Source organism: Lactuca serriola, chromosome 2, assembly GCF_051521515.1.
Source record: "Lactuca serriola cultivar US96UC23 chromosome 2, Lser_US96UC23_V15, whole genome shotgun sequence".
Taxonomy (NCBI): domain Eukaryota; kingdom Viridiplantae; phylum Streptophyta; class Magnoliopsida; order Asterales; family Asteraceae; genus Lactuca; species Lactuca serriola.
In genome coordinates, this window is record NC_136409.1 from 190,011,531 (window position 1) to 190,025,033 (window position 13,503).

The 13,503-nt window shown below is 31.4% G+C and overlaps 1 protein-coding gene across 1 annotated transcript; it reads right to left on the reverse strand.

The window, feature by feature from the left end:
• Positions 1–5,559: 5,559 nt before the first annotated feature.
• LOC145089881 (uncharacterized) lies at positions 5,560–6,977 on the reverse strand. Its single transcript, XM_079028269.1, has 5 exons — positions 6,623–6,977; positions 6,469–6,540; positions 6,294–6,377; positions 6,052–6,165; positions 5,560–5,586 (listed from the first exon to the last, which is right to left on the reverse strand). Exons 1-5 carry the CDS (start codon positions 6,965–6,967, stop codon positions 5,560–5,562), a joined length of 642 nt encoding a protein of 213 aa, XP_078884395.1. The 5' UTR covers positions 6,968–6,977.
• Between the last annotated feature and the right edge of the window lie 6,526 nt (positions 6,978–13,503).

Sequence of the window (13,503 nt, forward strand, 5' to 3'; positions counted from 1 at the left end):
GTGTTCTACATGTGGTCAATTAGGACACACGAGAAATAATTGTACTGGAAGGGCGTCCGGTAGCAGAGCAGGTCACATAATTTCTACTGCAGAAATGGCATATAGTATTGGTGGTTCAGCAGGTTGCTCACAAACCTATAATGCTGATTTTGATATAAAACAACCTTGAAATTAAGAGTAATGACGAGTTGTTAACTTATTATGTATTGTAATATTTTTATTAACTCTTACAAGACATTGCTATGCTTTCATATTATAGTTAAGTTTGTTGATTATAACAATGAATGAAGCCTTTATATTATAAAATATAGTTTGCAGATTTTTTTTAACAGTTACAACATGTTATTTAAAAAAACAACAAACGATCCTTTTGCAACCTAATCTGTTTCATGATAATATTACAACAACTTTGTAACTAATTTTTAAATTCAGGGAACTGCAACGGGTACTTCTCTTTCTCCATTGTTATATAGTCATCCCTAATTCTCATTTTGTCTTCGAAACGATCCTTTTTTACCATAATGTGTATCAACTGCTCATCCTTCTCAGCAAGCCGTTTTTCAGTCGTTTTGATTGCCTTCTTACTCTTTTTTATCCAATCTTTATGCTCTTTGATTTTGTTTTTATTGAGGTGAATCCATTCTTGAGCTTGTTTGCATTCCGATTCAATATCATTAGCAAGTTGAGTGAGAAGTCGGGATGACTCTTTGTCCTCTTCTTGTTGTGCTTCAGCCTTCTTTAATTCTTCAAAATTTTCATGTGACATATATGGCCCGGCTGAAGAGGGTGTAAAAAAAGGGTCTACCGAATCACAGTAGTAACAATCTACTTCGTTGCATGAGCAAATTTCGAATTTGTGTGAGGAACTCATAATAAAGTCGATATTGTATTAAACTGGAGCTATAAGTGGTATTTATACATACTAGACAGTAATGAGAAGTCCAACTTTGAAATGACTAGACAGTAATGACAAGTCACTGTAGTAACCTGCACATCGCAGTGGGACCCTTAAGTGACAAGAGATAAATGACAGTTTGACATGACAAAACACTACATAAAGCTAAAAATCGTAGTCCAAATATAACCATTTCGTAGTCAAAGTATTAATTCATAGTCTATATATATATATATATATATATATATATATATATATATATATATATATATATATATATATATATAAATAGATGTTTAAGATCTAAAAACCAAACACCCAAATCACCTAAACGAAACGAACTCCCATTATTAGATATGTCGTCGAATGCAGCAAGTTCTTCGAATGAAGTACCTGGTTCCAATTCTGAAAGGCCATGGACGACAAACGAGGTGTTAGTTCTAACACGATGCTGGCTAAGTGCTAAGGATGGTGTATCGTTACTTGCTCCCCCGCATTGCCTAATTGGTGATGAATGGAGTCGCATAACATCTTTGTTTAACCATGAGATGGGAGAAGGACAAAAAAGAGAAAAATCAGATGTTGTTACTAAGTGGATGGATGTAAAGGAAGAAGTGACATGGTTCAATCGAGCATGTAATATGCGAAACGTAACAATGTTCGTTATCGTGACGAAGAAGAGTTCTTGGAAGTTGTTACAGAGTTTTACATCTGTGAGCATGATGGCAGAGACTTCGAATATGAGGAAGTTTGGAAGGTTGTTAAAGATAAACAGTATTTCAAGTAGATCGCTCTAATTTCTGTTAAGAATAACCCATGGACTTGTGTTTTACGTTAATGCTTTGTTCGTATTATGTCGTTGTTTTTCATGTAATTGTTGTAATGTTTTTAATGGTTCATGGAATCCTTGTTACTAAATGTATTCTAATTTATTGTGAAAACTAATGCAATGGCTATTTATTAGCTCAAGTTAATCATACGAGTTGCTCACATAATAAACTAAAATATATTTTAAACAAATGAAATACACATATGAAATACATACGAAATACATGAGAAATACATGAAAATAACCTAGTACATGAAAATAACCTAGTACTCACATAATAAACTAAAATAGATTTTAAAAAAACGGGATATATTTCAAAATATTCCAAGGGGCTTCAAACTGGAACTCCATCCCGTTACTTAATGACTTGTATTCCTTCTTAGCAGCTTCCAAGATGACCTCCTCAGTAGCATTTAAACGGGTGTCGTCAATTTTGGTATAAAGATCGTTGAATAATAGAACTTCGGTTTTCATTTCATACCATCTTGCTAAGATGTCTAGTTCGTCACGATCGTTTCTTGTAGCCATTCGGTTTTCAGCATTCAAAATATTGGTTAAACGGCTCCAAAACATTGGATCGTTCAACTTGCTTGTCTCGTACACATGAATATAAGCATGTGTAAGAACCAAGAACTCTTCATTGCTCCATGATATAGAACTCATTTTGATTGAAACAAAGAGAGTAGAATCTAAAAAACAATATTTGAACAGCTGTATTGGTTTATTTAATAAAGTATTGCATGTAACTTAAGGTCAATTTATAGTAGTTTCTACACAAAATCGCAGTCCAATCTTCTAATATGTTTGCAATTCATAGTCAAAATTAACTGACGAATGCAGTGTACTATACTTATAACACAATAGATCACTGTTCGAGTTGACAATTCATCCCCGGTTGAATGACAACACAATACATTGCTGCTTGAATTGACAAGTCATTGCACCAGGAAAGTAAGGAGTCGTTATAAATAGATTTCAATATCCGTTGTAATTGTATTGTATTACTTCCCTCCTTGCAATTATGGACTCACCACATATATGGAGGAACGCAGAGGAGGTCGATTTGGTTCAAGCTTGGATTATAACTGTAGAGGAGGATTTTCCACCGGGTCCCCCACAAGTTCGTGCTGGATCATTTTGGTCTCGTGTCTGTCATTTGTTTCACCATTTAATGAGTCGTACTCAATATCGAAGAAGAAGAGATGTCAAAGCGAAGTTTATGGATATGAAAATGAAGGTGAAACAATTTCAACGTATTTATAACGAGTTGGATAACGAACATGCAAATACGGATGAAGACATTCTACGGCAGGTGGCTTTGGAACTATACCGTTTTGAATATGATGGTAGCGAGTTTACCCACTTAGATGCATGGAATCTTTTAAAGAATGTCCCTTATTTTTAATATGCATGTTGGTTAAGTTAATTGTTTTTCGTTATTTAAGTTGCTTGTTGTTGTATGTGTTTAGTCGTTACTATTTGATAAACGTCCATTTCTTTTAATGTATGTTGTTTCCTCAATAGCCAATATATAGAACGCCATAAAATATAAATGGGGTACATAAATAACTAATACATAATATGTCATAAAATATAAACTGGGTACATGGATAACTAATACGTAACACAACACTAAAATAAAAACGGGGTACATAAAAAACTAATACATAATACTACATAAAACATAAAGGTGCTACATGAATAACTACTGCATTGAGGGAGGTAACAGGACCACCGTTTCATTTGGTATTTCCCAATGCACATGTGATGGTATAGTATTCACCAACTCAGATCCATATGCAAGTCGATACACATAATTAGTGAACTTGTAATCAACCATTCTGTGAATGGACTCAGATGTACGGGTTCTTAGACATGCTATAGCGTGGCCACATGGTATACCGCTTTTTTGCCATTTACCACAACTACATACCCTTCGTTCAAGTTGTACGTTGCTGGTGGAAAAAGTGTCATCGACTTCAAATGTATCCCCATACAAACGTCTTGCATTACAATTATAAGACTTGTTGAGACATTTTTGAACCTTACTCTCAATGTAAGGGGTCAACCCACCAGACAACCTCCCTGTAAAATTTGATATTTTAATAAAAATAGTAGCACAATAAAAAAAACTAAATATAACAATCTCCCTTACCCGCCAGTTCGGCCCGTTCAGCATACTTTGATTGTATCGACGTGGTGGTTAACTCAATTATCGTTGTTATAGGAAACTCACGTGTGGATATAGTTTGCAAAATTTCAGGAACGTCAATCGATTTAACATTGTAACATATTTTTGGGAAAAATGCTCTTGTCCATTTTGAAATCGGTATATCGTCAAGCCAGTAAATTGGACTCATAAGCAAGGTGTAGAAAGGTGGTTTCCTACATGCACTTTGCAACCTTTCCAAACACAAGTAAAAATCATCAACGCTATATGCATTGCATGACTTCCAAAACAACAATTCGACTTCCGTATTGTTATGTCCGACAGACTCACATATCTTTCGAGCTATATCTTTAGGACAATATCCATGATAGGAATCCGGGTAGGCACTCTGAACACCAAAGTCTATGTTATCACACAGGTTGCTTATGAAACCAACCTCTATGTCCTCACCTAAACAATCTCTTAACCTCATCATGAACCATCTCCATGATTCTTCACACTGTAAGGTTCCCAAACCAATTGCTAAGAGTAGTGGTTCATGATTTCCATCTAAAGCAACTGCGAAGTACATTGTTGTCAAAAAGCTCCCAAGAAGGGGTAAATAACCCACATATATCAGCGGTATCATGCACCTAAGGAAGGTACGAATCTACATAAAAACGAACACATATTAGTGATAGCATTGGTTTGTAGTTGGGTGTTGTTCTTGGCAGTTCTTGTTTACAAGTTGTATGCTTTTCAATATTGTTTTTATGGTTTTGAAGTTGTTAGGTCAATAAATTGTTGTATTTGTAACGTTAAAACAAATGTTGTAGTCGTTCTTATGTTGTATGTATTGATAAGTAATTAGTAGGTCATTAATTTGTTGTAATTGTCGTAACGTTATATTTATTGCCATCCGATGAGTAAACTGTAAAAATAAAATAATAATCAAATCCAACATTAATTTATATATACAATTATATAATCCAACTACATAGGACCAAGACTAGACCCCCAAATAATTTTTGCCATCCGTAGACGGAACTCTAAAGCTGCGTTCTTTGGGTCAATAAGAACACGTATTGGTTGACCTGAAACCAATTGCTCCATAAACATATAAAAAAAACACTGCAATCTCCCAAATGACTACTTTGTTGGGGAACATTTTCTTCATAAATGAATTGCATATTCAATGGAATCCTTGGGATGTTCCTCCGGGCCCAATACTTAATCTTGTCCAAATAATTTGCCACCCGACGTTCAAATTTGGAAAAGATTCCTTCATATTTGAATTTTTCATAAGCCCCTCTACCAAGACTGTCATAAATATGCACTTCCATTGACGCTAATCGTAGTTCCCCAAATAGCCAATGATTAGGGGATGAATGAATCGGCAATAAGACCTGTATAAGGATCAAAAAATAAAATTATGTTTATTTACATCACAATACAAAAACATAACAAAAAAACGATATTATTTTCAATATAAACAATTAAGTTTACCGTATCAACATCCCACCAAGCAACCATGAAGTTGGGGTACGTAGCAATACCAGCCATAAACGCCCTCCAGTCCTGTCCTTCTTCCAAAGCATGAGAAACAAAAAAATTTGGAGGCATTATTGTATGTCGGTCGCTCTCAAACCGTCTCTCCATCAATAGTCGGTACTAAATGGTTATATGCTACACACATGATAGTTTTGTTATTGACTAAAAAACAATTAACTTTTAAAATAATAAATTAACAATTAATTTACCGCTGACTCCAACCATCCGTCGTGTGTATGCCCAAACAATGAACTCCAAAAATCTCTATCTAACACGAAATTAAACAAACGTTGTTGCACATCATATGAATGAAATATATAATTTTGGATGACAACCTCACTGCCTGCTACGTAAGGTTGCAGGCGCAACATGGAGAAGTCATGAGCAACACCAAAAACTGGAGGAGGAACGGGGCTTGTTGATTTGATATCAACTTTCTTTTTTGTTCTTCTTTTTTGCTTCGGTGTCGTGTGCAACTAAAAACAATATCCAAATGTTTAAATCTATATCTTTCAGATAATTCACATAAACATAAAATCATCAGTTTATAAATAAAACGAATACCTCGGTGTAAGGAGGGCACAAATATTGTGATGGTTTTCGAGTCATCGGTTTATCGGGTGTAACTTCTTTGCCATCATCATCAAAATAATCTACAATTCCCGTTATTATTAGTTCGTCTTCGTCCAACACATCATCATCAAATTTGTTCCCCGCATTGTCATTCCTCTCCTCCCACTCCTACATTAAAAATAAAACTTTATACTTAATAACGAAATACACATAATTTAATAAGCAATAATATCTAATTAAATAAATGATTTAATCTACTAAAAACAAAATATTTATATTAATGTAACTATAAGAACCTCTTTAACTTCACTATAATCATTTACATCAAACACATCATCATCAAATTTGTTCCCCGCATACTCATTCCTCTCCTCCAACACCTACATTAAAAATATAACTTTTTACTTAATAACGAAAGACACTTTATTAAAAAGTAATTATTAAAATCGTAAAGGTAATATCTATAACAACCTTGTCGTCTTGAATATCACCAAAAACATTTTCAGTTGTATTGTTTTTATTCATCACTTCATCTTGCACAACCTATATTTTCAAATATAAAATATGAACACAGGTATTCATATATGTTAATAAAATTTAAAAAATAATGTAGCGTGTAACTAACCTGTTCATCATAATTTCTTTGTGACACTATCGGATCATCAAAACTAATGTCGTTCCAAAATTGTTCAGTATTCACTTCTTCAACAAAAACCTCTGTAGGTTGTCGGTTCATAAACACATGCTGCTCCAGTGCATGTAGCCGTTTCAACACCTCGTCTAGGTTGTGTTTCCCACTGCCCCGACCACTACCATGAGAGCGACCACTGGACGACATACTAGACGAAGATTCGTCTTGTCTCCTAAAATGGTCCCGTACTGGGGATGGAACTGCTTTCCCTTCACCATATACATACTCTTGAAATGACATATAATAAGAAGATGTCATCTCACCATCACCCGGTAACATGTTTTGTCTTGGTGGTTGCCCCTCCTAAAAAATTAAACATATTAAAAATGCATATAAAAGTATAATAATCAAGTTTATTAATAATAAACGAAATATTTTTAAACCTGCATCTTTGACCAAATCTTGTTCACGTCAACCCATTTCAATTTTTTGTTCCACTCCATCATTTCATCCGAGGCAAGTCTTTATTTTTTCTCGATGCAAATCCACATGCACGAACAGACGGAATCATCTCATATATCCATATCTACAATTTTTTACAATTACAGTAATAAAAGTTAAAATTAAAATAAAAAACATAACAATAAAACAATTTAAATATAAGAAAATTTTTATACCCTTATTGGAGCCGTAAATCCTGAAACGGAGTACTTTAAAGTTTGACCACGCTCAGAAAGTGATAAATAATTATGTATTTTGTTCCATGTATCCTCAAGGTCAACATAAGTAAAATCCTAGAGATAGCTACCCCAAGCGAAGCTAACAAAACAAAAAAACAAAATTGGTTATTATATAAATTATAACTTTAATAAAATAGAACTTTTAACGTAAACAAAATATACCTGTTCCAGAGATCCAAATTCTCAGCAAAAAAAAACCAATCTTGTGGCACCCGATCATTAACTTCTTTACCCAAAAAACATTCACACAAAAATGTATATCAAACATACTCTAACTGCATCAACGTCGTCAAGTGCTAGGAATGTTCGATTTAAAATTAAACGTTTCAGGTCGCCGATTTTCACCGAACTATTAGTATGGTCCGGAAATAGCCGTTCACGCAATAAACATCTTTTTTTACTGCTTATTAATTTTTCCGACCCTTTTCTCCCAATGTTTTTTGGATACTCCCCAAAATTGAAGCCGGTAATCAAACAAAACTCTTCCGGCCCATAAACCATTTTCGCATTGCCTACTCGAAAATATAATCGTTTTATTCAATCTGGAGATAAAACAGGGTCCGGCCGGATCTGATGAAGAAACATTTTATGAAACAATAATGCGTCCCCTTGTAAACGAGGGACATCAATAAAATAACCAAAGACGGTATCTCTGAAAATGGCACGTCTGGCATCATCTAATACTTCAAATACTTCTCATATGTTACCGCCCGAGCCTTTTAAGTTCGCAAAAGCTTTTGTATTCATAAAACTAAAATCATGCTGCAAAAAAAACACAAAAACAAATTAGAGAACTAAAAAATATTTTTTTTTAAATATATGATTACGAACTGCACTAACTACATAAACAATTAGTAATGCAAATACAATTTCTTAATTACTAATATATATATTTCCGATAAAAAACAATAACATACACATATATAAATAATTTTCCAAGTTATACAACAAATATATTTACGATAAAAAACAATATCATACATAATTATATAAACATTTTATTAAACAAATTTTCAACTTAAACGACAAATATATCAACGACAAATTTTCAACTTAAACAAATTTTCAACTTAAACGACAAATATATAAACAATTTTTATCTTTCTAATTAAAACTAACATTTTATAACCATATAAACAAACAATTTTTAAAATAAAACGACAACCAAATTAACAATTTTGCAAGTTATACGACAACTTTATACAAATTTTCAACTTACACGACAAACACAAACAATTTCTAACAATATATATACGACAAATTTTCAACTTATACAAATGTTATATTTATACGACAAATATATATACAAACGACTATTTTGCACATACTATAATTTAACTATTTTTCACTTTATATAAACAGTTATACGATAAGAATATACAAGTTTTCAGGTTATACAACAACTAAAAAACAACAAAAATAACAAATTGTAAACATTATCTACGCAGTCTCTACTTGTACATTCAAACAAACACTAACAAAATAGCATTTAAACTTCAAGTATACTAAAGAAATATTAAAACTATCAAACACAACAAAATTACCCTTTTTTAACACTAAATAATACAACAAATGATAAAATAAAAAATAAGTTTAAACATTAAAAGAGTTAAAATCTAACCATATTTGCGGGATTGTTGACATAATCCTCCATTTTCTTCAAAAACTAGCCAAAATTCCGAGAGAAGCCCAAAGATAGAGAGAGTTTTTGTGTAGAGAATGGTGAAAATGGAGAAAAAAAAACGTTTATATAGTAAAAAACAAGGGTATTTCGCAAATGAGGCTCAATTTCGCAGATGAGAAGCTCATTTCGTAGATGGAGCATCTCCATCTGCGAAATCGTTGGTTATTTTTGTAATTTCGATTTTTTTTGGCTATTTTTGTAATGTCATTAGTGTAAATGACTATTTTTGTCATTTTCTCTTTTTATTTTTTTAATTTAGTAAAGCGTATTTATAAGTTATATTGTTAACAATTTAGTTTAACTTGCAGTTTATTTAAAAAAAATTACTGATAACTAAATAATAAACATATGATCAAATACTTTTATTACTATTTTTTTGGGATTATAATCTGTATAATAGAAATAGATGGGCGATTATGTCATTCCGTGTAAACACTTTTAAAACCAATTATAACTCAATCAAAAACTTAAAAAAAATGGGACTTAGTTTCATTCGAAATGTTATTAACCAAATATATTTCTTTTTACAAATGAGTTTAGTTCTAAATCATTTCAAATAAAAATATATTTGACACACTGCAAATTCCACCAAAACAATCACATAATCCAAATATCCTTTATTTTTTTATTAGTTTATTGAACTTTATAAAAAATAAACTCTAAAATATTTTTTGGCTTCATAAATTATTATTATCGAAAAAAGTTGAAACAAAATATTGATTTTCACCGTTTCAACAAGCAACAAAGTATCATGGTCTATTTTGATTGTTTTGTTTATTGGTTTATTCTATTTATTTGTTTTATCAATATCTATTCTAATAAATGAATGATTTTTTTTTTTTCACATTTCATATTCTCATTCAATTTGCTAAATGTCATTTTGTGGCTATTTTGAATTAATTTATTTCTATATGTCATTTTAAAAGTTTTTCTATTTTAATAAATTTCACATAATATTTTAATGTAATAATTACAAAAATATAGTAATAAATGAATATCAATTTCATTAATGGACCTACCTTCTTATTTTTAAATTTCTAAGTTAAAGTTCATTAGTTTATTTTGTTTGTTTATTTAAATTTAAAAGATATAAAAATCAATTTTGATAATTCATTATTTGTTTTTATATTCTTATAAATCCAAATTTTTTAAATATTTAGATCTTTATATTTAATTTTTTAATTAACCCATTTAATACATGAGTATTACACCTAATATTGTTATAATATACTAAATAGTTTCTAGCCCAATGATATTAGGTATTGTCTTCTATCCTTAAGGTTGAGGGTTCAAGTCTCGACAGAGACACAGATGGATTTAGGCGTACTTTAGAAATATATTGTATATATATATATATATATATATATATATATATATATATATATATATATATATATAAAATGTAGTTCGTAATATATGGTTGAGAACATATAATTTTTATCTACATTTTTATAGAAGCTTTTATCGCAATATCATATACTATATGATGTATTTAATATATTTTTATTAGATTATGATTATATTTATATCATTATAAAGTAATTTTTTCTACATCTCCTCTTTAAAAGAAAACAATGTTATGACCTTCACGGTAATATAATATACTATATCATTCTTTAATCAAGCCTAGACTTTTTATGTAAAATATTCGTAAATCTAAAAATAAATTAAACAAGAAATATGCGTTTTTATAGACTTTTTAAAATTATATAATCGATATTTTCAACAAATAAATCTCATTGGATTCATTTGTAATTTCTATAATACATTATATTTTAGGGAGGTATAACATTTTAAATAAAACTACTTCGTAAAAATAATTATTTTTAATTTCGACTATATATGTACTTTCAACGTCCGAATAATTGGCTTCGTTGTTGATTTACACTTTTGGTTTATTAGCTAAATGGCAATTGGCGCATACAATACGTCCAGTCGCTTCTCGTGGATTTTCATAGCCCTTCTGCGCAAAAATGGGATATGCATTTGAAATGGATGCACGAGTTATGATATATATCATGAGCGATACGGAAATAGATCGAGTAATCTGTTCCTTTATCCAAGAAAAATTATTTCTAGTTTGCATGGTCCAACCATTGATCCCGAAAATTTATACAATAAATTGGGGTAGGTCACTAATGGAGTTTCCTATCCACGATTCTGTTATTTACTGGAATAATTTGACTGGATTAATATATAGGATGAATCTCCGGGATGGGTAGAAAGATAAAGAGTGAGTACGATTTTCAATGCTTTGCTTATGTACAACTGCAAAGTAAGAAACATTCTAATTGGATTAGGTAGATAATTTTTCAGTCATTCATTGAATGATAAATCACTACAAGTGACGGAGATACGCGATTTAAATAACGGAAAATCCAATATTTGAAAATTGTATCTAGAATGACTGGAAAAGTGGAAACAAGGCCAGATATAATTTGCTCATTATGAACAAATCCAAAATCCTTGTAGACAAAGCCAATCATCAGTTCCCAACCATGGGGCGAATGAAATCCGATACATAAATCAGTTAATAAAAGAAGAGAAAAAGCTTTTATTGTGTCACTTAAGTTATATAGGAATTCCTGAACCCAAGAGTTAAGAATAACAAGTTCTTTATTACCCAAAAGAGAATAACCACTTAGAATAATGAAACAGATTATATTTGTCGAGAAGTGCAAAATCGTATGAATACGACCCTCGTTGTGTATCTTGATTAATTGGATTGTTTCTTTGTGAATTCCTATACGAAGGTTTTGTAGATGTGTCTCCGAGTATTCCTTAATCATTTCCTCTAAGAAGAGGAGTTCCTCTAATTCTATGAATTTTTCTAGAATACTCTTTTCTTCAATATCATTCAAAAAAGGTTCGGATTGCCTAGTATTCCACCAATTAGTAACCCAGGATTCCATACTTTTTTGAAATGAGAGAGAAATCCACCAGGGCAAAAATATTATAGATGCAAGATATAAAAGAGGAGTGAATGCTTTCTTTTTTTCCATTTTTTCATCTCTGAATTGTTAATGAACCTATCTCATTCGTCGACTCTATGTAATCTAATATTTCTCTCCCGCATCAGTTCTATTACAAGTTATCGAACCTATGAATTTAGAAAAAAATACAGAAATAGACGAAAAATTGGAATGGATAAATAATCAAAAAATAATGTTTACCTATATCTCAATTGGTCAAATTCGAAGCACATATCTCCTTTCGATGAATGCCCAGAAAAATTGAAATAATGAATAATATTATTCAGATTTTGAGACGAAAGAACTCCTTTTCTATCATTATATAAAAATCTCTAATATTTCGAAAAAATTGAACTTACTATGAGTAGTCAGGGATAGAATAATTGAGGGAAATTTCTGAAGAATATTGTGAAAAATGAGTGGCAAAAAACGACATAAATTTGCTAATTATCATTATAAGAGATTCAATTTTTTGGTCATTAAGGAGCACAAAAAGTATAAAAATAAGCTTCGAAAAAATTACAAGATATGATCTCTAAAGTCTCAATTCCAACAAGTTAAAAAGGGTGGAATTTCCTTATTTCTAAATGGTTGATTATGAGATATTTCGATTTGTTTCTTATTTTTTTATTGAATTGAGTTATGTATATTTCGATACATCTAAATCGATACATCTAAAAGATCCCCAAAATAGTTTTTTTTATACTTGTTCCATATATGTCTGCTTTGACTCGAATGAATGTTCTGAAGAAACCTCAATTAAGTTATGTTATGGAAAAAGAGCATTCTTGCGTTTTTGCCCTCCTGCTGAGAAAGCATTCCGGCTCATTTCTTAAAATACTTCAATTGGTACACGCAAGAAATAGGCCAATTCAGCAGCTTTTTGTTCCATTTCCCGTGGAGTAAAATTCTCATCAGTACGAGTCAATGGAATGGCTCCCTGGCCTCTGATATCCATATAAAGGACACGACGAGCATAAATACCTTCTTTCACTTCTATTCTGACAGACTGAATATCTTTTATAAGAAATTGGAGGAAGACCCGACGATTTTTTCCAGGAAATCCCCAACGAAAGATACACACTATTCCGTCTTTTCTATCAAATCGATCATAACCACTACCTACATTCCACGAAATTGTGCACCATAAATAGGAGCTAATAAAAAGACCCGCGATTCCGTAGAAAGACATCACAATTCCTTGTGGAAAAAAAACTATTTCCTGAGACGGAAATAAAGATATCAAATTTCTACCAAGATAACTCGAGGTTCCAACCAACAAGAATCCTAATGAACCTAAAAAAAGGATAACAGCCCAGCAGAAATTACTTGTTTTTCGAGCCCCCGTTATAGGTTCTATCCATATATGTTCTGATCGACAACTCATACTTGATCCAGTTGATTTTTTTGGAATTGAGAGAATACCCCAAATGAATTTGACTTTAGTCCTTTTTTTTTCCGAAGTAACTCGCATCAACT

Bases quoted from the DNA above. Each gene is read 5' to 3' on its own strand.
- LOC145089881 (XM_079028269.1), bottom strand. From the start codon at position 6,967: ATGTTACCGGGTGATGGTGAGATGACATCTTCTTATTATATGTCATTT. The intron at 6,541-6,622 runs GTTAGTTACACG...TTGAAAATATAG, and splicing joins AAAGAAATTATGATGAACAG to GTTGTGCAAGATGAAGTGAT. The intron at 6,378-6,468 runs GTTGTTATAGAT...TTTTTAATGTAG, and splicing joins GTGATATTCAAGACGACAAG to GTGTTGGAGGAGAGGAATGA.